At 61.7% G+C, this 19,361-nt stretch overlaps 2 protein-coding genes across 2 annotated transcripts; both read right to left on the reverse strand.

The window, feature by feature from the left end:
• Positions 1 to 2,929: 2,929 nt before the first annotated feature.
• Positions 2,930 to 9,650, reverse strand: TPGS1 (tubulin polyglutamylase complex subunit 1; the record flags this gene model as incomplete). The annotated part of the gene is made up of 2 exons (XM_082651666.1): positions 2,930 to 3,697; positions 9,277 to 9,650. The coding sequence occupies 2 exons, from the start codon at positions 9,648 to 9,650 to the stop codon at positions 3,163 to 3,165; spliced, it is 909 nt and encodes a 302-aa protein (XP_082507792.1). The 3' UTR covers positions 2,930 to 3,162.
• Positions 9,651 to 10,981: 1,331 nt separating this feature from the next.
• On the reverse strand, positions 10,982 to 15,479 carry MADCAM1 (mucosal vascular addressin cell adhesion molecule 1; the record flags this gene model as incomplete). The annotated part of the gene is made up of 5 exons (XM_082652554.1): positions 15,392 to 15,479; positions 15,006 to 15,278; positions 14,326 to 14,646; positions 11,947 to 12,402; positions 10,982 to 11,091 (listed from the first exon to the last, which is right to left on the reverse strand). Exons 1-5 carry the CDS (start codon positions 15,450 to 15,452, stop codon positions 10,982 to 10,984), a joined length of 1,221 nt encoding a protein of 406 aa, XP_082508680.1. The 5' UTR covers positions 15,453 to 15,479.
• Positions 15,480 to 19,361: the final 3,882 nt, after the last annotated feature.

Consider the following 19,361-nt stretch of genomic DNA (forward strand, 5'->3'; position numbering starts at 1 on the left):
GGAAAATTGATTAATTAATTCATGGCCTTCCACAGACAAATCTAGGTGCTGGGGGTACAGCAGTGAATAAAATATGTAAAAATCCCTCCCCTTGGGGAGACAGGGAGAAAGGACATAAGTAAGCAACTTCTGATACCAATAATTGAAGAAAAGTAAAGGACAGTGAGGCATTAGCAACGGGAGTGGAGCCGGAGAGTTATCTCGGATAGGGGCTCAGGGGAGGTGCCTCTCAGGAGGTGGCATCTGAGTGGGGACCAGAATGGGGTGAGCCCCTTGGGTCTGGAGGAGCAGTGTTACAGGGAAAGGGAACAGCGCGTGCAAAGGCCTGAGGTAGGGACAAGCCGGACCAGCTAGAGACCAGTGTGCCTGGGGCAGAGTGAGGGGACAGAGTCAAGGAAAAAAGCTGGGGAGAGTCTCTCTGCTCAGCTTTCCTGAGTGCTCACTGTGTTCACAGGCCTTGTGGTGACCAGATGGCTCCAGGATCCAGGCCCAGGTCCTCCCAGCTCAGCCACCCCAGAAAAAGTCCCAGGGCTGCATCTCATTGGCCAGCTGGGAGTCACGTGCTGTTCCAAGCACTGAGGCCAGGGTGCCTGGAGCACTCCTACTGGCTGGTGGGGTCGCCCAGGGCAGTGAGGATGAGGGCTGGACCAGTGTGGGGAGGCGCAGGCAGGATGAAGCTATGATGTGCAACCTACAGGATGCAGAGAAGGGCCAGCTGGGGGGACAGGGGAGGCATCCAGGCTGAGCCCTGGTCCTGGGTGGACTGGGGGCTTCCTCGGAGACCACAGACTCCAGAGGAGCCCCAGGGTCAGGGGGGCTGACCGGAGGCTCCGTCCTGGATGTGGCAGGCCTGGGATGTCCTTGGGATGTCCCTGAGGAGATGCCCAGCAAGTGGTTGGCTCCCCAGGGCTGGAGCAGAGCAGGGCTGGGCCTGAGATGTGAATTTGAGACTCCTTGGTGACCAGGCAGTAATGGAAGCCATGGCCTGGATGAGATGCCAAGTGAGGAGGAAGCATGAGGAAAGGAGAGGAGAGGTCCCTGACACAGAAGGAGGACGCCTTTCCCCAGGGAAGCTGGGGAACAGGAGCCTTCGGGGTGCTGTGGAGTGAACGCTATGGGGGCGCGGGGTTTGGAAGGCAGGGAGGCCGAGCGTCCACACTGCTGTGAGGTCAGATAAGCAGAACAGCTCAGCCCCTCCAGGCTGTGCCTGTAAAGGTCAAACCAGGAATTCAGGATCCAAGACCAGGCGTGATGGTGACTCAGGGGTGGCAGTGAGGGAAGGTGGTGGGGCAGGGAAGGTGACCCCAGATGGAGCTGGCCTCAGCCTGATCCGGGGGGGACCCTGGAATGTGAGTTAGCGTCCCATGAGGCAAGCGGACCAGCTCTTGGATCCCCTGGTGCTCACTGGCCACTCCTGCCCCAGATGGGGGCATGAGGCCTCCTGGGCCACATGGCTTGGTCTCTGGTGGGGCAGCTGTGAGCCTCGGCAGATGGGAAGGGGATCTGGTGGCACCAGTGACACCTGCTACACGCTGCCTAGTCCAGGGGACCACAGAGCTGACCGGAGGCTGCCGGAGCCCGTGAGTCCACCTGCACCGCACATTTCATGCAGATGCCCTGCCCGGCCGCAAGCCCCATGCCGCAGGGGCCTCAGCACAGCTTGCTCCCCGAGGCCGTCCAGCCCCTAAGGGTCTCAGCCTGCTGACACGCCGGCCCATTTGCTGTGTGCGGTGTCAGTAACAGCTAATGCTGAGGGAGGGGGGCACCTCTGTGAAGCTACTGGTTATGTAACAAACGACCCACAAACTTCGTGGCTTGAAACAGTAACATTCATTCATTTAGCTGCAAAGCAGGAGTCTCCCGTCAGGAACCTCTGTGTGGCCTGTGCTTCTTCAGGCTACTGCGTGGCCACCGCATCCCCTGGAAGCCAAGTACTGTCACAAAAGCCACCAAGTGCAAGGAGAGGGGATGCAGATTCCACCTCTTACCTGCCTCTTACGGGGGCTGGGAGATTCAACAAGAGCAAATGAGAACAGAAAGGAAGCCCTGGCGGCTTTTGGAAAACGCAGCGCAACTCACTGGTTTATCGATTACCAGCCAAGGGCAGGTGCTGGGAAATGGGAGGCAAGGTGGTCCCTGCCATTGGTAGCTCGAAAAAGGCTTTAGATTCTGTCCCCGTGTGATCTCCCTCAATCAGAATCGGGGTGCCCTGGGTCCCATTTAACAGAGGAGGAAACTGAGGCCGAGAGTGAAGTTACCCGCCTGCAACTGTCCTGGGCTGGGAATCTGCTTCCTGCGGAATCCTCCGTCCAGGATGTGCTCCTGCTGGCGGAAAGGGGGACACCCAGGGTGCTTGGTGACTCTAACGGGTGTGCCTGGATCCCGGACGGGCCCCGTGGCAGTGGTGAAGGGGCTGTGGCTCTGGGTTACAGAGCGCGGGCCCGGGTTCGGATCCCTGCTGGCCCCTTGCTGGTGCTGCGACCTTCACTCCTCTGGGCTTGGTTTCTCCATCTGCCAAATGCGGGCAGTGGATTACCTTCCGTATAGGGCGGCGGTGAGTCAAGACATTGTCAGGTCTCAGACGTGTTAGCTGTTTCAATCGTCACCATCGTGACTACCTGCCCAGCTGACCTCTCCCTTTGGCGGTTGGGGAAGCCGAGGTCCAGGGAGGAACTGCTGGGGCGGGGCGCTCGTGGAGGGCAGGCTGGGGGCCAGCCATGCCTCCCAGGTCTCGGGGCTGTGCCTCCAGGGCACCTCGCTGGGTGCCCCAATGCCCTCTGCTCTCATAAAGCTGAGTCCAGGGGCTCCCTGGGGTTTCTGGGCAGTGGTGGGACCCGCTGGGGCTGGCCAGGGTGCGCCCGAGTGGAGAGCGTTTCCAGAGAAGCGTGCTGGGGGCTGGACACGGGTGCACACACACACACACCAGGTCAGACTGGGGAACAGATTTTTATTTCTGCTGAGGAGAGGGGCCTGGGCAGGCGGGCGGGAAGGGATCCTTGGCCTCCCCCCGAAGGGGGCTTGGGCATCATTCCAGGCGGGAAGCTGGGTGAGGGGGCTCCCTGCACCCCTGGCATGCAGGGACACCCCAGTCCTGGCCCCGGTGAGCCGGACCCCGAGGGCCCCAGGAATCCGGGTGGAGGAAGCGGCGGCCGAGGGAAGGGCTCAGCCCACGGGCTTGACCTTGGCGATGAAGAGGGCGGCCGCCTTCTCCAGGAACTCCTCCCGGGTCATGGGGGTGCTGGGCCGCCGGGCCACCAGCGCGCGGTCCATGGCCAGCGCCAGGCTGTCGGGCCCCAGGCGCGAGCCGGCCTCCAGGTAGCGCGCGGGCGTGGTGTCGTCGCTGGCCTGCAGGGCCCCCTCCAGCGTGTCCAGCACGGCCTGGCCCACGTGGCGGTCAGCCACGGCCAGGCCCGGGTCCTCCAACAGCCGGTAGAGGGCGCCGGCGCGCGCCACGAACTCCAGCAGCACGAAGCAGGTGAGCATCCCCGCGCGGAACACGGCCAGCGGCACGGCCTCGTGGTCCCGGCACTGGATCTTGCGCAACAGCGGCGCCACCACCTCCTCGGGGGCCTCCCCGTCCCGGCAGATGCGCTTCAGCAGCTCGCTGTACGTGCGTCCGTCCAGCCCCGGCTTCTTCTTGCGCCCGCTGGCGCTCAGGCACTCGTAGGCCACGCCGACGTTGTTGTTGAAGGCGGTCCTGCGGGCGGAGGGGCCGTCGGGCCGCGCCAGAGCCCCGCCCCTGCCCCCCGGCCCCTCCCCCAACGCGCCGGCTCGTCCAGCCTCAGGGCCTTTGCGCCAGCGGCGCCCTGGCCCGGAGCGCCCTCCCCCACATCTCCCCACGGCTTTGAGCCTTTGCTCAATGTTACCTTATGGGGGGGACCCTCCCTGACCCCCTAACCCCTTCCTGTACTTCTCTTTGTGGTGGCCTCACGAGTTCCCTCCCTCCCACCAGCTCAGCCCAGGGGCCTATGTCAGGGAGTTTATTTGTTGGTCACTGTTACAGCCCCAGCGCCCAGAACACTGCCCAGGAGCCCCAGAAACGTGGGCTGACCCCGACGATGGGCATCCGCCCATGGACTCTCCATTCCATCGATGATGTGTGTGCCCACGGGGTGTCACCGTGGCAGGACACATCCCTACCTTTTAACCTGGGTTGTCTCTTTTCACCCCTGCAGGCCCAGAGGCAGTAACCCACACTGTGGCTCAAAGCCGCTGCCGCCTGTCTTCGTGGGTAAAGATTTATCCGCAGGCGGCCACGTCTACCCAGACATTCTGCCCTTCTGCTGCAACAGCAGACCCGACGGTCACGTCAGGGACCAGCCACGGCGCTGACATTACTTACCACCTGCCCCATGAGGACCCTGATGTCCCACCACGAGCCCTGGCCACGCTGGAGCCTCACAAGTGGTTAAGTGAGTGGGCTGGGGTGAGCCTGGGCATCTAGATAACCCGGGTCTCATTCCCATCCTTCTTTCAACAGCTGGCGGCCGGCCGAGGCCCAGTTCCATCTCCACTAAAGCAAAGGGGAAGTGAGGCTCAGGGCAGCGGCCAGGCCAAGGGTCCCACAGAGGAAGGGGCACCCCCAGGGCTCACATTCGCCTTTTCTGGGAGCCCAGCTCCACTCTTATCTGTGGGACCTGTACGGGTCAGCGTGGGTGCGAGCCCGGTACACGCTGGGCCGGAGCACGGCAGGTGCCCAGGGCAGGGCCCAGGGATGGACATGCTCACCCAGTGAGCTCCGTGGGTCAAGGCCCTTTACAGAGGAGGAACTGAGGCCCAGAGGGGAGGGGAGAGGACCTGGGGTCTCGCCCATCTGGGATTCACTTCTCACTTCTTGGGTCCTTAGGATGTGCTGGTGCTTTAGGGCCAGTGAGATCACTCCGTGAAGCGCTGGGGGTGCCAGACGCAGCGTCATGCTCCCGTTCCCAGGACTGGCACCGTGTTAGCTGCTGCCGCCTCACAATAACCCCTTGCAGGAGCTTTTGTTATCAACTCCTTTCACCAGGACGCGTGGGTCCGGGGGACCTGGCAGTGATGATGCCCGTGTCAACTCTGTGGCCGCGTGGCAGTTACCCCCACACCTAGATCACGTCGCAGCCTGAGTCAGGAACTGGGAATGGCTTGGCTTGGTGGTCCCGGCTCAGTCTTCAACCAGGACCCTGGCAGGGCTGCTGTCCCCTGAAGGCTCCCTGCGGAGGCCTCTCCCCACGGGGCAGTGTGAGAGTGCTAAGGTCACGGCACTGGCCCCTGGAGCGGGTGACCGGCAGGGTGGCAACGCAGGCAGCTGCCCGAGGCTGTGAATACGGGGGGCGGGGTGGATCTCGGGGGTGTCTTGAAGGCAGGCCGCCCCACCCCCACGAGAGCATGGCCCACTTCCCGTGGAGGGTCCACTCCCCGCAAGGCTGAGTGAGCAGAGCCCCTGCCAACCCAACAGCAGCCGTGTGAGGCCACTGAGGTCTCGGGTGTGTCCCTGTGGCCTGATGGCTCATCCTGATGGGGCCTGAGCGTCCACCATCCGCCCAGCTCTGCCTGATGCCTCCCCAAGGAACCTGGTCGACCCACTAGTTGTCTTGAGCTGAATCAATCCCCCCGGAGGCGGCAGCGTGTGGGGACCCCTGAGCACCCTGTGTGCTCAGAGCTGTTCCTGGCTGGCCCAGACCTGCACCGGTTCTAGCCACTGCGCCCTGCTTCCCTCCTCTGGAGAATAAGGGTTCTCGTCCTTGCGTCTCAGGATTCTTGGGAGGACAGAGGGTAGATTTTGTGCTCGGCGTGTGGCAGGGGACCCCGTGCGCCTGTCATTAGCTGTCACCAGCTGCCATTCAGCGCTGTCCAGGTTCTGTTTACCATGGGCCTCGCGGGCAGGAAGACGCACAGGGGGGCAGTTACGGTCCAGTGAGATGAGAGCGTCAGGCAAGAAGCCAGAGGAAGGCCACACCCCATCTCAAGGCCGCCCTCCCGGGGGCTCCCAGCCACGAGGGAGCACCCACACCGCCTGCCTGGTGTGGTCCTGGGCTGTGGTCCTCAGGCTCTGCCTGTATCAGCTCCCGCACAGAGCAGTTTGCAAAGCACGTGGGCATTTGTTAAAAAAGAACCTATTTACGGGTCTTGTCACAGAGACGTGGAGACTTCCAAGGTAGACCGGGGGCTCTCAACGGGGTGACTCTGCCCCCAAGGGACACTGGTGACTCTGGGGACAGTTATGGTTGCCACCACTGGGTGGGTGGAGACCCAGGAGGCTGCCCAACACTTGCAGGGCCCAGGACGGCCCAGCACAGAGTGACCGCGCTCCCCCTGTGTTAGCAGTGCTGAGGAGTGACTCTGGTTAATTGTTTGGAAAGAAATTGGGTCCTCTCCCTGCTCACACCAGAGGCCTGCATACATTCCCACTGAGTCAGGTGGTGTGAACCAGGGTGGCCCCCAGTGTCTGTGGGTCAGCTCCCCTCCCTCCCACTCAGGTGTGGATTTAAATGTGTGCAGCATCCCAGACCTCAGAGGTCAGACGGGCACGGGATGTAGTCTCCTGGGGGGTCCGTGGAATCCCAATCTGGGGGGGTCTTGTCTGGGAAGATTCTGCCCCCAGGGGACACTGGGTGATGTCTGAGGACGTCTGTGCTTGTCACAATGGGGAGGGCTCCCGGCATCGCGTGGGTGGGGGCAGGGAGGCCGCTCCACACCCCACAGAGCCCGGGACACCCCACAGAGGATGCTCGGAGCCGAGGAGACTGGCTCAGACCCTTTGGTGCCTTTGCATGTTTTCTGGGGCCAAGGGGACCTGCAGCGGTTGGCACTCTTGCTGTTCCTATTAGCACGTGGTGGCTTAGAAGGCGGCCCTGGGCCACCATGCCGGGTCTGCTGTGTTTGTGCTCTGAGGGCCGTCACCAGTCCTAGCAGCCAGCACGTGTGATTTCGAGACAACAGCAGAGGGGATTTTGGTTGAGTTCTCCCCAAATCTTTCGTGCTGAGGTCGCTCTCAAGAGCAGCCCCGGGATTCCCCAGCCCACCCCTCAGCATAGGGACGAAGCTGCCCAGCCTCGGGGGGACCCGCCTGGCCTGGCTTCTGCTTCTGACCCGGCAGCCGAGGTTATGGGGCTCCTGACTGGGAACGTATCTCTGAGTTCAGCACCAGCCCCGCCTCGGGGAGACCAGGTGTGCCACCAGCACCGGCCACTCACTCTGCTCCTCCTGAGAACCGCTCCAACACCCCTTCAGTATGGTGAACAGTGTCCCCCCAGGTGCACGTCCACCCGGAACCTGTGAGTGGGACCTTATTTGGAAACAGCGTCTTTGAAAGATGTAATTAGTTCAGGGTCTGGAGGTGGGGTGAGGTAGCCTTAAAACCAATGCCAAGTGTCCTTTTGAGAGAGTGACACAGAAGAGAAGCCACGGGAAGACAAGGCAGAGGCTGAGAGGATGCGGCCACAAGCCAAGGATGCTTGGAGCTTCCAGAAGCTGGAGGGGGCAGGAAGGACCTTCCCCTACAGCCTCCAGAAACGGCACAGCCCTGCTGCCCCCGGACTTTGGACTTTGGCCTCCAGAACTGTGGGAGAATAAATTTCTGCTGTTTTAAGTCACCAAGTTTGTGGTAATTGGTTACAGCAGCCCCAGGACACTCAAATGGCCCCCTTGGTTCTAAATCCAACAGACACTTATCAGCCCTCATCTCTAGGGCCATTGGACGCAGGGCCGCCGCCAGCCCACAAGGTGCCTTTGCATAAACTAGGCAAAGCTCTGCAAAAAGCCTTCACATAAAGGTCCTCGTCTGTGACGTCTAAGGAGTGAACGGCTTGTGCAGTGCTTGACCTGCACGACTGCACGTGGTGACCCTGCCGCTGACTCTTCTCCTCCTTGAAAGATGTCCTGGTTCCCTGTCTTCTGGTTCCCTCCTTCATGTCTGTTCTGCCTTCTCACGCTTTCCTGTGGGTTCGCTGAGGCTGTGGCTCCTCAGAATCGGGTCCTGGGCTCTTCTCAGCTCCCCTGAGGCCTTCACAACCACCCCGCCCCCCGCCACCAGGTGACAACCACCCTGCACCGTCACGCATCTCAGCTGCCGACCCAACTGTCCACCTTCCTGCTTGGAGGTTTTCCCAGCTCCCAACTTAACGGTCCCCAAGTCATTCTGGAAACTTCCTCCAAACCAGTGACCTCCCATCTCATGGACCACCTGGGGCTGTTCCTGCACAACCCCCTGCAGACCCAGCAGAACCCATGGATGCCCACCAGCCCGCTCCCTGCCAGGTCCCCGTCTCAGGGGTGGCCCCGGCCGTTCCCTTTTCTGGCTGTCACTTTGGACAACCCGCTTGCCCTTCCCCTGCGGTGGAGACCGGGTGCTCCGAACGGGATGCCCGTTCTCCACACCCCTTCCGGCTCCCTCCCAGCCTCTCTGTGCTCCCCTGCTTGGGGTCCGCACCTTGACTCTCTCGGGAGGGCTGCCCCCAGGCAGGAGGGTTCTGGGGTCAGGCTGAAACGCTCCCTTGCTTGGTTTCCTCCCCCTTCCTGGGCTCTCTGGGGACCACCCCCATCCAAGACCCAGCCCACCCACATCCAGCGCCCACCTTGTCTGGTTGATGCTGCGCGTCAAACAGCTCCTCCCCAGCCACCCGACACGGACCATTCCCTCACCCGCTTCTAAGGGGGTGGGGGGGCAGGCGCCATCCCCTCCACCCCTCCATGCTTCAGCCCTGCGAAGGCTCCCGGCCTCCCCCTCTCCCGTGGGTCGCACACTGCAGCCCCACAGCCTCCAGGCCAGTGCAGCCGGTGGCCTCGTGCCTGCAACACCTTTCCCTGTGTGTCAATGCAGGCCCCTTACTGGACGTCTCTCCTGCCCGCGCGGGACCTGGATTGCTCTCTATCTCCACGGCCCAGCCCTGTAAATATTCATTTTCTGGCTGAATGGACGGGGATGCTACCACGCTGGGAACGAGGCAGCTAGGAGGGACCTGGCTCGGAGGACTGGCTCTGAGATCTTGGCCAAGTCCTGTCTGGGCTCCATGATTTACAAAAGTGAGGTAGATGCAAGGGGGACCTCAGCACCTGCAAAGAGGCATCACCAAAGCCCAAGTCTGCCAGAGCTACCGGTGCCAGCACTCGGGTGGCCCCGCCGGGGCCCTGCAGCCCGGAGCCATCCGCGCCCCTCCCGCGCCAAGCAGAGCGGACTACAGTTCCCACCACGGCCCGCGCTCGAGAGCCGGCGCCGGGGGCGGGGAGCCGCGCGGAACCCGCTGGGAGTTGAAGTCCGACCGCGGCCCCTACCCACCCAGGCCCGGCCCAGCCCCGCACCTCTGGGAGTGGTGAGCCAGGCGAAGGTGCCACAGCGCGCGGCCCAGGCGCTGCTGCTGCAGCAGGAGCTGGCCCGGGGGCTCCCCGGCGCCGCCGTTTGCAGGAGACCGCAGGTCCATGTTCTCGAAGTAGTGCGCCAAGAAGGCGATGGGCTCCTCGGGTCGCGCCTCCAGCACCTTCAGCAGGGCCGCGCGCAGCATCTCCGTCACTCCGACCTGCCGCAGGAAGTCCTCCTCACTCTCGGCCGTCGCCGCTGCTCGGGACACCCCCGGCCGGCCGCTGCCTGTGAAATTGGCTGCCTGGGCCACAGGCGGCCGCCGCTTCTCTACTGCCGCCATCTTCGCTGAGGGCAGCGGGACCGGAAGGACGTCCATATTTCACAGTGCGCTGGCACCTCGGGGCGGCCATTTTTGTTGAGGGCAGAGGGCGCTCGGATCCCGCGGGGAGACTCTGGGAAATAACCAGCGCAGGCCACCTTTTTCCCTAGGTTTTCATTGGCACTTACTCTCTCTCCGTTTTCCTCTTTAGGTGTGCTGGTTGGCTTTCCTGGCTTAGGCTCGGAACTTAAATTTTGCCAGACTCCAAAATGGATCCCTAGGAAGGGCTTGGTTTCTGGTATGAAGCCGGATTGCTTGCCATCTTGGTAGTGGGCGAGTCCTTCATTAGCATGGTCCCCTAGCAACCGGTCTCATTGGTTACCAGGGAAGCCCTGCTGAGAGTGGGCGGGATGGTTCCACCCCAACTCCGGGACTAAGCGCCGCTCCCGCCCCCTTTTCTGATTTTCAACTCAGAGCCTTTGTGCTCAGCTTGGTCTTCAGCCTAACCCAATTTCCGTGCGAGTTTGTAGCTCACCTCGTGGGGAAAGGCCCCCTCTCCCCACCAGGCTGGGTTAGGGGTCTGGTCTGCGCTTCCGCGGCCCCTAGTCCGCTGTACGGGTTCACAGAGCGAGTGGACCACCCACGGTCCCCAGTTCCCCGTCCCAGGCTGTTACCTTTCCTTACCACTAGAGGGCACTTTCTCACCCCGCATCCTCTATAGCTCTAAACTCTCCCAGAGCTCCTCGGTTCCACAAGGCTGACGACCCTGGCATCTACAGCCCTTCATCTGCCGGTATCATTTCCAGCCTCTCCCTCGCCTCTCCCCACGCTTTAGCCTCCAGCCACCCCAAAAGAGATGCAATTTCCCTTATCAAGCCACCTCTCTTCTGTGTCTTTGCCCGTGCTGTCCGCCAACACTTTTCTCCGCTTCTTTTGAGGACTCCTAGTTACTCATTAAGCGCCAGTGTCCCCATATGCAGGGAAAGGCACCAGGAAGAGCACACGCCTCTTACCCCCACCCCTGGCCACATGGGGCTGAGGTGTCCTGTCCTTCCTTGTCTGTCTGGGGAGTCACCTAGAGCAGAGGATGGTTGGAGCTGTGCCGGGGATTCCCCGTGTCCTCAGACCGCGACAGGAACCACCGAGGTCAGACCAGATGCTCTTTATTCTCCAGCTCTGCACCGTGGGGGTGGGTGGGGGTGGCGGCTCCCCAGGGTCCCCACTGAAGGGAAGCCCAGCCAGCTGGGGAGCCTGGATGTGCTGGCCATCAGGATAAGGGGTGCACGGTCAGCCCCCCTGCTGTCCAGAACCCTGCAAACATCCTCTGGTCGCAACTGAGTGGAAGGAAAATCCCCCTCCGTGTGGTCCAGGCGGGGCAGGGGCCCAGGTCATCTGGTGGGCCGGCAGCGTTTCCACAGGCGGTAGGTCAGGAACACCAGGAGAAGCAGCCCCAGAACAAAGCTGCCCGTCCACAGGTATGCAGACGTTAGCGGGGAGCCTGGAGAGAGAGGCATACGGTGTCTTGCACCTCTCTGCAGGTTTGGGGAGCAGCCCAGCAGAGTCGGCTAAGGGCTCCCGGACTGACCGAGTTCCCTGAAATTTTACAAAGGACCTCACGGTTTAAAACGCCTTCTGAAATGTATAAAAATCACTGGACTATCCAGCTATTTTTAGAGTGAGTCTTTTGAAAGGTACATAGGACCTTGGAGTTAGAAGTGAGCTGTCCAGTGAGGGACCCCTCAGCACAGCTGCATTTGAAATGTGATCAGTCTGAGTGGACAGCGCTGTCTTTGTAAAACACACATTGCATTCTGAAGGCTTAGTTTGGAAAAAAAAAATCTCATTCATGCTTCTTTATAGATTACATGTTGAAATGATAACGTCTGAGATATATTGGTTTCGATGAAATATATTGTCAAACTTATTTTACCTTTTTATTCCTGAATGTGGCTACCAGAAAAACGGAAATTACCAAAGTGGCTGTATTCTACTTTTTTTTTTTTTTTTTTTTTCTTTTTTGGCCATGCCACACTGATCTTAGTTTCCAGACCAGGGATCAAACCTGCGCCCCCTGCAGTGGAAGCACGGAGTCTTAACTGCTGGACCGCCAGGGAATTCCCTTCTATTTCTGTTTCTATTCCACAGGCTGTCTTAGCCCATAGAGTGCTGTGACACCTACACAGTCCCTGAAACTTAGTTATCGCCATGCAGGCAGTTGTGATCTTATAGGGTCACGGAAGTCCACTGGACAGCTGGGGACACAGGCTGGCAGGGCCCCCCTTGTCTAAGGCCAGACTCAAGGCTCCCCTCCCTCTCAGGCTCCCCCAGTGCCCGCCCCAGCCCCTGAACTCACAGATCTCTGAGGCCACGTACAGGTTGGCCGTCTGGCCCCCTGGGTCCAGGCCACACTGGAACCAGCCCTCACCGTGGCATCTGGCCCACAGCACGCTCCCGCCGCTCAGCCAAGCCCGGGCCCCCACCTCCTGCGTCTCGTAGGCCGCCAGCCCGCCAGGGGCCCGGGTCCAGCGCACGGCCACGCCTGGGCCGCAGACCACCTCGCACAGCAGCTCCAAGCTCCCTGCTGCTGACAGCTGGTGGATCTCCGGGAGGCAGGGCCTGGTGGAGCTGTTCCGGGGCACGAGGCCAGGACTCCTGGGGCTGCGGGTGGAGGCCTGCTCTGGGATGGCCCCGGGGGAGGTGGTGATGGGGGGCTTCGGGGATGTCGTGACGGGGGGCTCCGGGGACTCTGTGGTGCTGGGCTCTGGGGGGGTCATGACGGGGGGCTCCAGGGAGGTCAGGCCCTGCAGGACTGGAAAACACGGCAGCCATCTGTTCTTGCTGCTGCCCAGCCCCTTCTCCTCCCTCCCTCTCTCCACCCGGACCACATGGTTGGACCAGAACCACTCCAAGCCCCGTCCATTCACTTGGGTGAATCGCAGGGTATCCCAGTGGGCAGGAGCCGTCTCGGGGTCTGTCATGCCCCCCCCCCACAGCGAGCATCCAAATCTCTGTGTCTCACTTTCCTCAACTGGAAAGCAGGGTGAGAGGCCCCCACCCCAGGGGCTGGCGTGCAGAGTGACACGGGTGTTGGATCTTATTATTATGGGGCTGAGGGGTGGGGAGAGGGAAGGGGGTGCCCCTCCCCCTTGCGGTGCAGATGAGAGACTGAGGTCCCTAGAGGGGATCTGTCCGTTCTGCTGTGTGACGGCTCTCAAATCCGGAGGACTCTGTGCACACCCTCCCAGCACACCCCTGCCTCCCCCCCACACCCCTGCTTCCACTTGAGCCAAACCTTTCCCGGCCCCCAGGCCCCAGCCATTAACATGAGTATCGGGGTGCCCTCTCAGAGAACGAATCTGTGCTTCCTTAGTGAGAGGCTGCCAGAAGCTTAGTGATGCGGTCGGGGCCTGTCCCAGATGAGACTAACTAATAACGTCTGACATGAACTGAGCACCTACTGTGTGCTAGGCCCCACGTTAAATGTTGCCATTCGTTAGTTCATTCAGCAAGCATTTCTTGTGCACCTACTATGCGCCAGGCTCCGTGATAACAGTTATTGATTAATTCATTCAGGATGTATCTATTGGACACCTACTGTGCGCTGAGCACTGTTTTAGCCACTGGGGGGACAGCCATGAAAGAGAGTGACACATTCCTATCTGGATGAAACCAATGGCAGGGGAGACAGATAATGGGGAAAAAAATAAAGAGAGCACACAGGAGTCAGATGTTGATAAAAGGTGTCAACAAACATTCAACAGGAGAAGAGAAAGGGCCTGAGTGTGTGTGTATGTGTGTGTGTGTGTGTGTGTGTGTGTGTGGTGGGGGTGGGAGTGGGGTTTGACCCCTTGGACAGAGAGGTCAGGGCAAGTCTCACTGGGAAGGAGACACGAGGGAGGTGAGGGAGATGTGGGGAAGAGCGTTCCGGTGGAGGGCACAGCAGTGCAAAGGCCCTGGGGCAGGACTGCACCTAGGGTGTCGGAGGGACAGCAGACGGAGTGAGGGGGAGAGAGGAAGTGAGGCAGGGGGTGGGGGTGGGGGACGGGCAAGCAGGTCAGGCTCTGTAGGGCTCCGTGGGCACGGGGAGCTTGGGTTTTCACCCAAAGGGAGGTGGGAGCCCTGGAGAGCTGTGGGCAGAGGAAGGGCAGCACCTCATGGGACCTGGCTCAGGGTAGGTGCTCAGCGAATCTGCTGAATGAATGAACGAGTGAGAAGTAGCCCCTGGCTGCCACGAAGGGACAGACTAAAGATCGAATGCAGGGACTTCCCTGGCGGCGCAGAGGTTAAGAATCCGCCTGCCAACGCAGGGAACAGGGGTTCGAGCCCTGGCCGGGGAGGATGCCACATGCCGCGGAGCAACTAAGCCCGTGCGCCACAACTACTGAGCCCGCGCTCCTCGAGCCCGTGCTCCTCAAGAAGAGAAGCCACTGCAATGAGAAACCTGCGCACCACAACGGGAGTAGCCCCCGCTCGCTGCAACCAAAGAAAGCCCGCGCACAGCAACAAAGACCCAACACAGCCAAAAATAATTAATTTTAAAATAAAATAAAATAAAGATCGAATGCAATTTTTCCTCGTCTGTGGTACTGTGACCTGCCCAGGTGGCGACACAGCAGGGGAGGGGCTTAACCAGGATTCCATAAGAGCCGCTGGGCACCGCTCATCAAGGCTCACAGGCGCTGGGTGGTGTGACCTCACCCACTTCCTGGGGGACACTGAGGCACAAGCTCACCTGGAATGGGCCGGCGGCGGCTCAGCTCCAAGCCGGGCAGCCTCATGGTCGCCTGGCAGTGGAGGGAGGGTGGGGCGGGTGTCCCCAAGGTGGGCAGCAGCCAGCGCTGTGTCACTTGGAACAGCGGGTCCTCGCCCTCCTGGGGCTCCTCCATCACATCCCGGAGGGCCTCCACCCCCTCCAGTTCCTGATCTCCCAGGAGCAGGGACATGGAGAGGGTGTCAGGGCCAGCAGGCGTGACGCTGTGGGCTGTGCAGGACACCTCCTGGTCCGGCCCAGCCACCAGGGCCTCTGGGGCCACAGTCAGTTGGTCCGGGAAGGCTGTGGAGGGAGTGGAGGAAGGGGGTGGGCAGAGCTCCGAGGGTCAGGGCTGGGCCCTGAGGAGGGGGCGAGGGGACTGCTGGTGCCCGGGGACAGGGAAGACCCAGTGTCCCACCCGCAGAAAGGGCAAGGGGGTCAGGTACAGGAGGTTTGGGGGTGGATTGGGGGAGAAGGGATGCGGGGAGGAGGGAGCGGACTGCAGATCGACCCAGGAGGACCTGCGAGGCCGGCTTTGAGCTGGGGCGGGCTGGGCAATCCGGGAAGCCTCCCAGGCAGAGGTGGCACAAGGATAGAGGGAAAGCAGGGCCGCTGGCTGGGCCCCCACGTGTGCCACGACGGCGGGAGGGGCGGGGGCTCACCGAACACCAGGAGCCGCACGATGTGCTGGAAGGCGACGTCCCCGCAGGAGCCCACGCACACGCGGGGCCCCGCAGCCGACAGCGAGGCGTTGAGCACGGAGAGGACGCTGCTACCCGCGCCCGACTGCACGGCGCCCAGGCTGGTGTCCAGGCCCCGCCACTGCACAGAGGCCGCCCTGCCGTCCTCGCAGGCCAGGCGGCAGGTGAACTGTAGCGACTCGCCCACGGCCACCGCCACCTCGGGCTCGGGGGGCTCCACCTCCAGCGGCCCACCTGCGGGCGACGGCGCTCTCAGCCCCACCCCGCGCCCCCAGCCCCAGCCCCCTCCTCCGAGCCCCTCCTCTCTCCCAACCCCTTCCCGGCTCGGAGACCCCTGCCCCGCTCACCGCGGCCCAGCTGCAGCAGCCCCAGAAAGAGGGGAAGCAGGAGGGCGAGTCCCTGCTCCATGCTCGGTCCCCGGCTCTGTCCCCTGCCCGCGGGGTAGGCGGCTTAAATACTGGCGCCCCGGGCTCCTTCTCCCCCCGCCCCCGGCCCCGCGACCCCGCTTGCCCTCCCCCTCCTCCAGCTGCTCCCCGGGGGTTTCCCACCCTGACCCCCGACCCTGGAGGCGACAGAGAGGCAGGGACTGGGGGCCAGAGATGGGGGCGGGGGAGGCCGAGGTCAGAACCCGCGGGCGGAGGGTCTGGGCCGATTCCAGGTTTCACTTTTAGAGACTGAAGATCGGAAGATGGAGGCGGGAGAGGGCTGACTGTCGAGGTTAATTGAATGGAAATCGGAGCCAGGCCCAGGGCTGGCGCCGGGCTCGCCCAGTCGCGGGAGTCTCAGCCCTCGCTGCCCGGAGCGGCCGCGCGGGGGCGGTGGGGAGCAGTCTCCCCCGATAGCTTGGGCGGCCGCGCAGCAGGTCTCCTGCGGTGGACCGCCCCGAGCAATCCGCTTGGAAGATGGGTCCCGTCAGGGGTGAGGATGCTGTAGGGTGTGGAGCCGAGGCCCACCCACCCCTGAGCTTGTCTCCTGTCCGCCAAACGGGCAGGCGTGATGGGACCCTGGGACACCGGACATGGGGCCTCAGTGCTCTGTTCCACACAGCGACTTGGGTCTGGGCTCCCCACGAGAAGCCTGGGGGAGGGGACCCACAGCGGGCATCGGCGAGGCCTGAGAACCTCATCTTCCCAACGCTGGAATCCATCCACGCTTTCCTCTGGGCCCCTCAGCCTGGCCCCAGTTTCCTTCACAGCCGTTCACCACCCTGCACCCAGAGTGGACTTAGAAACACCCTCTCAGCACGTGGACACCCCACGGCTTCCCCTGGCAGAGGGAAAAATGCCAACTCCTGGCCGTGGCTGGAGCCTATGAGACCGAGCAGCCTCCGGACCAGGCAGCCTCAGGACCTTAGCATGAGCCTCCCCTGCTCCGTCTCTGCCCAGATGCCGCCTCCTGAGTGGGAAGCTCCCCAGCCAGCTTCCCCCCAACCTGACTTCCTCGCAGTCCTTAACGAGGTCAAGTGGCTGATGTCACATCCCCCTTGTACTGGGAATGGGGGGATCTCGTCCGCTGTGACCCCAGACCCCGTGTGCAGCGGGCATGCAGGAGGAAAAGGATGGAGAGTCCTGGCTGTCCCCCCACCCCCGCCTGACTCTGCCTCAGTTTCCCTGACTTCAGTGTAAGAGAGGAGTCGCCAGGCCATGCTGTTTCTAAGCACCACCAGCCCCGCCCGTCTGTCTTCTCAACATCTTAATTGTCAGAGGTAGAAACTGGGGCCTAAGAGCAGGGGCCGGTGGGCAGGGGAGGGGAGCTGAGTGGGGGGCTGGGGTGCCGCTGGGGGCAGGGGAGGGGAGCGGAGACTCAGGGGGCCCCAAGTGTGCGAACCCAGCGTCTAACTTCCTTGGTCCCATCCCCCTCCTACCTCGGTGCCGGGAAAGGCCGCACAGGAAGGCAGCTCCAAGGTGCCGCCCCTCCCCAGGCCGGAGGTGTGGGCCCTTCTCGGGAAGCTGGGCCCTTAACCCGGGTGGGGGGCAGCAGGCCTGGTGAATGGGTCTCTTCCCAGGCCCTGACCCGGCTTCCTGGCACCCTGGCAGCCGAGGCCCTTGCAGGGTGTGGACTTGCCCCTCCCCTGCCATCGCTGGCCCCTCCAGCTCCAAGCCTCTGCTTGCGTGAAAGAGGAGGGTTAATGACACCCGCGGCTTAAGAGGACAGTGCTAAGGGGAACACGATGACCGCAGCATCAGCACAGGCCACCCCGAGGAAGGGACAGGTGGGCTCAACAGAGGAAGAAGGTTCCGGGCAGAGGTGGAAGAAGAAAAGGGGGGTGGGGAGACAGAGAGAGACAGAGGAAGGGGTGGGGGGAGAAGAGAGGGATGGGGCAGGTGACTGGAGGGGGTCTGGATGGACCCCAGGAGGGGCAGGGCCAGCACCAGCGGGGTAGGGGGGGCGGGGGGGACTGAACCGCACTTCCCACCTGCCCCAGGGACATCTGCTCTTGTTCCTACGTGACTGAGCCCACGGGAGCCGCCTGGGTGGGGGCTGAGGTCCTGGCTGTATCCCCCCAGCCTGGGCTTCCTGCTCTTGGTCCCCGCTTCCCAGCATCGGTCCCCCACCCCACCGGGAGGAAGTCCTCAGTGGCCTGTGTAGGAAGCCTCCTTCCCATGGAGGTCCCAGCCGCCACCCAAGCCCAACATCCTGGCCTCCTCCCCACCTTCCCAGGATGGCATCGGGGCTCTGCAGGGCACTCGGGGCCAAGGAGGGTGTCTAGAGAGGTCAGCGCCCCAGGCTTGGGAAATTCCCGTTCCCCCAGGACCCCTGCACTGCGGCTGGCCAGCTCCCCTCACTAACATCACTGGTCACTTGGGGGCCTCACGGATTTTCTTTGGGGTGAGCTGGAGCCCTGAGGGCAGAGCTGGGTCATTTGGGGACCCTGTCAGGTGCCCCACCCAGCTCTGGCGTTGAAGCACCCCAGACTTTAGCCTGAGCCCCCTCACTGGGTGGCTCCCTGCCTCGGTGGTCTCAGGGAGGCTGGGGGAGGAGACAGGCTCCTCAGCGAGGGGTCGCCTGTTACACAGCCAGCTCTAGGGCTGGACAGGAGCTGTCCCAGCAGGCCTTCGACGTCCCTGCTGGCCCCTGAAGTCCCCTGGCCGAGCTGGGCTGAGGGGCTGAGGATGGCTGACTGGTGGACGACTTGGGAGCCTCGGGGTGCCCTGCCTGTAGAGGGGGAGGGGTTGGGCTGGGGTCACCGTCAGCGCCCAGAGCAGACCCCTCAGGACAGGCCCAGACTGACTTTAGCAGGTGTGGGCAGACCAGGGTGGATCTCAGATCAGAGGTCTGCTCGCCCACCACCCACCCACCTGTCCCTCTGGCCACTTGTCGGCCAGCTGTCCACCCACCCATGTATCCATCCACCCCCAGCTGAACACCCTCCCCCCTCTACACCACCCCACGCATCCACTTCGGCAGTCCTGGTGTGGGGACCAGCTCTGTCTGAGGAGGAAGCCGACCCAGCGCTGTGATGGCGGTATGGGTGTTCCCTGAGGAGCGGAAGGGCCACCCCCAGGGCAGAAGTGCTGCAGTGAATGCAAACAGTTGACGAGGAACTGCCGTGGATCACTAGGGCCAGCGCTGGGCCAGCTGTGTGAAATTCTAACCTTGCCGTAGGCCAGCTGGCTGCAGCCCAGCTGATCCATCCCAGGGCCCGGCTGGGGAGGTGACAAGGTTGGGGCACAGGACAAACTCAGGCCTGGGCAGAGCTGCCAGCCAGGCACGGCTACTCACCCCCTGAAATGTAATTTTTAATTTAAATACCAACCTAAAAACAGACGTTTGATCCACTTATTGGAAAACTTTTAAGTACATTTGGGACAATTTGGGTTTATGAATCTCCTTTTTCATCTACAATTTTATTATTTTTTATTGTTTTGGGCTGTGCCGCGGGGCTCACAGGATCTTAGTTCCCTGACCAGGGATCGAACCTGTGCTCCTTGCGGTGTAAGCGCAGAGTCCTAACTACTGGACCGCCAGGGAAGTCCCTCATCTACGGTTTTAGGAACTCTTATATACGGATGAAATACTTCCAATGAAAATTAAGCAGAAAATACAGGTAAGGGTAAAATACACGCTGGACTTAGAGAATTTAGTATGAGTGCAGAATGTAAAAATCTCAGTATTTATTGAGTATTTCATGTTGAAATGATAATATTTTGGATATACCTGGTTAAATAAAGCATTTTTAAAAATAATTTATTTATTTACTTTTTGGCTGTGTTGGCTCTTCATTGCTGCGTGCGAGCTTTCTCTAGTTGCGGCAAGCCGGGTGGGGGGGGCGGCTACTGTTTATTGCGGTGCGCGGGCTTCTCATTGCGGTGGCTT

This window comes from Grampus griseus (genome assembly GCF_964374135.1).
Source record: "Grampus griseus genome assembly, chromosome: 3".
In the NCBI taxonomy this organism is placed as follows: Eukaryota; Metazoa; Chordata; class Mammalia; order Artiodactyla; family Delphinidae; genus Grampus; species Grampus griseus.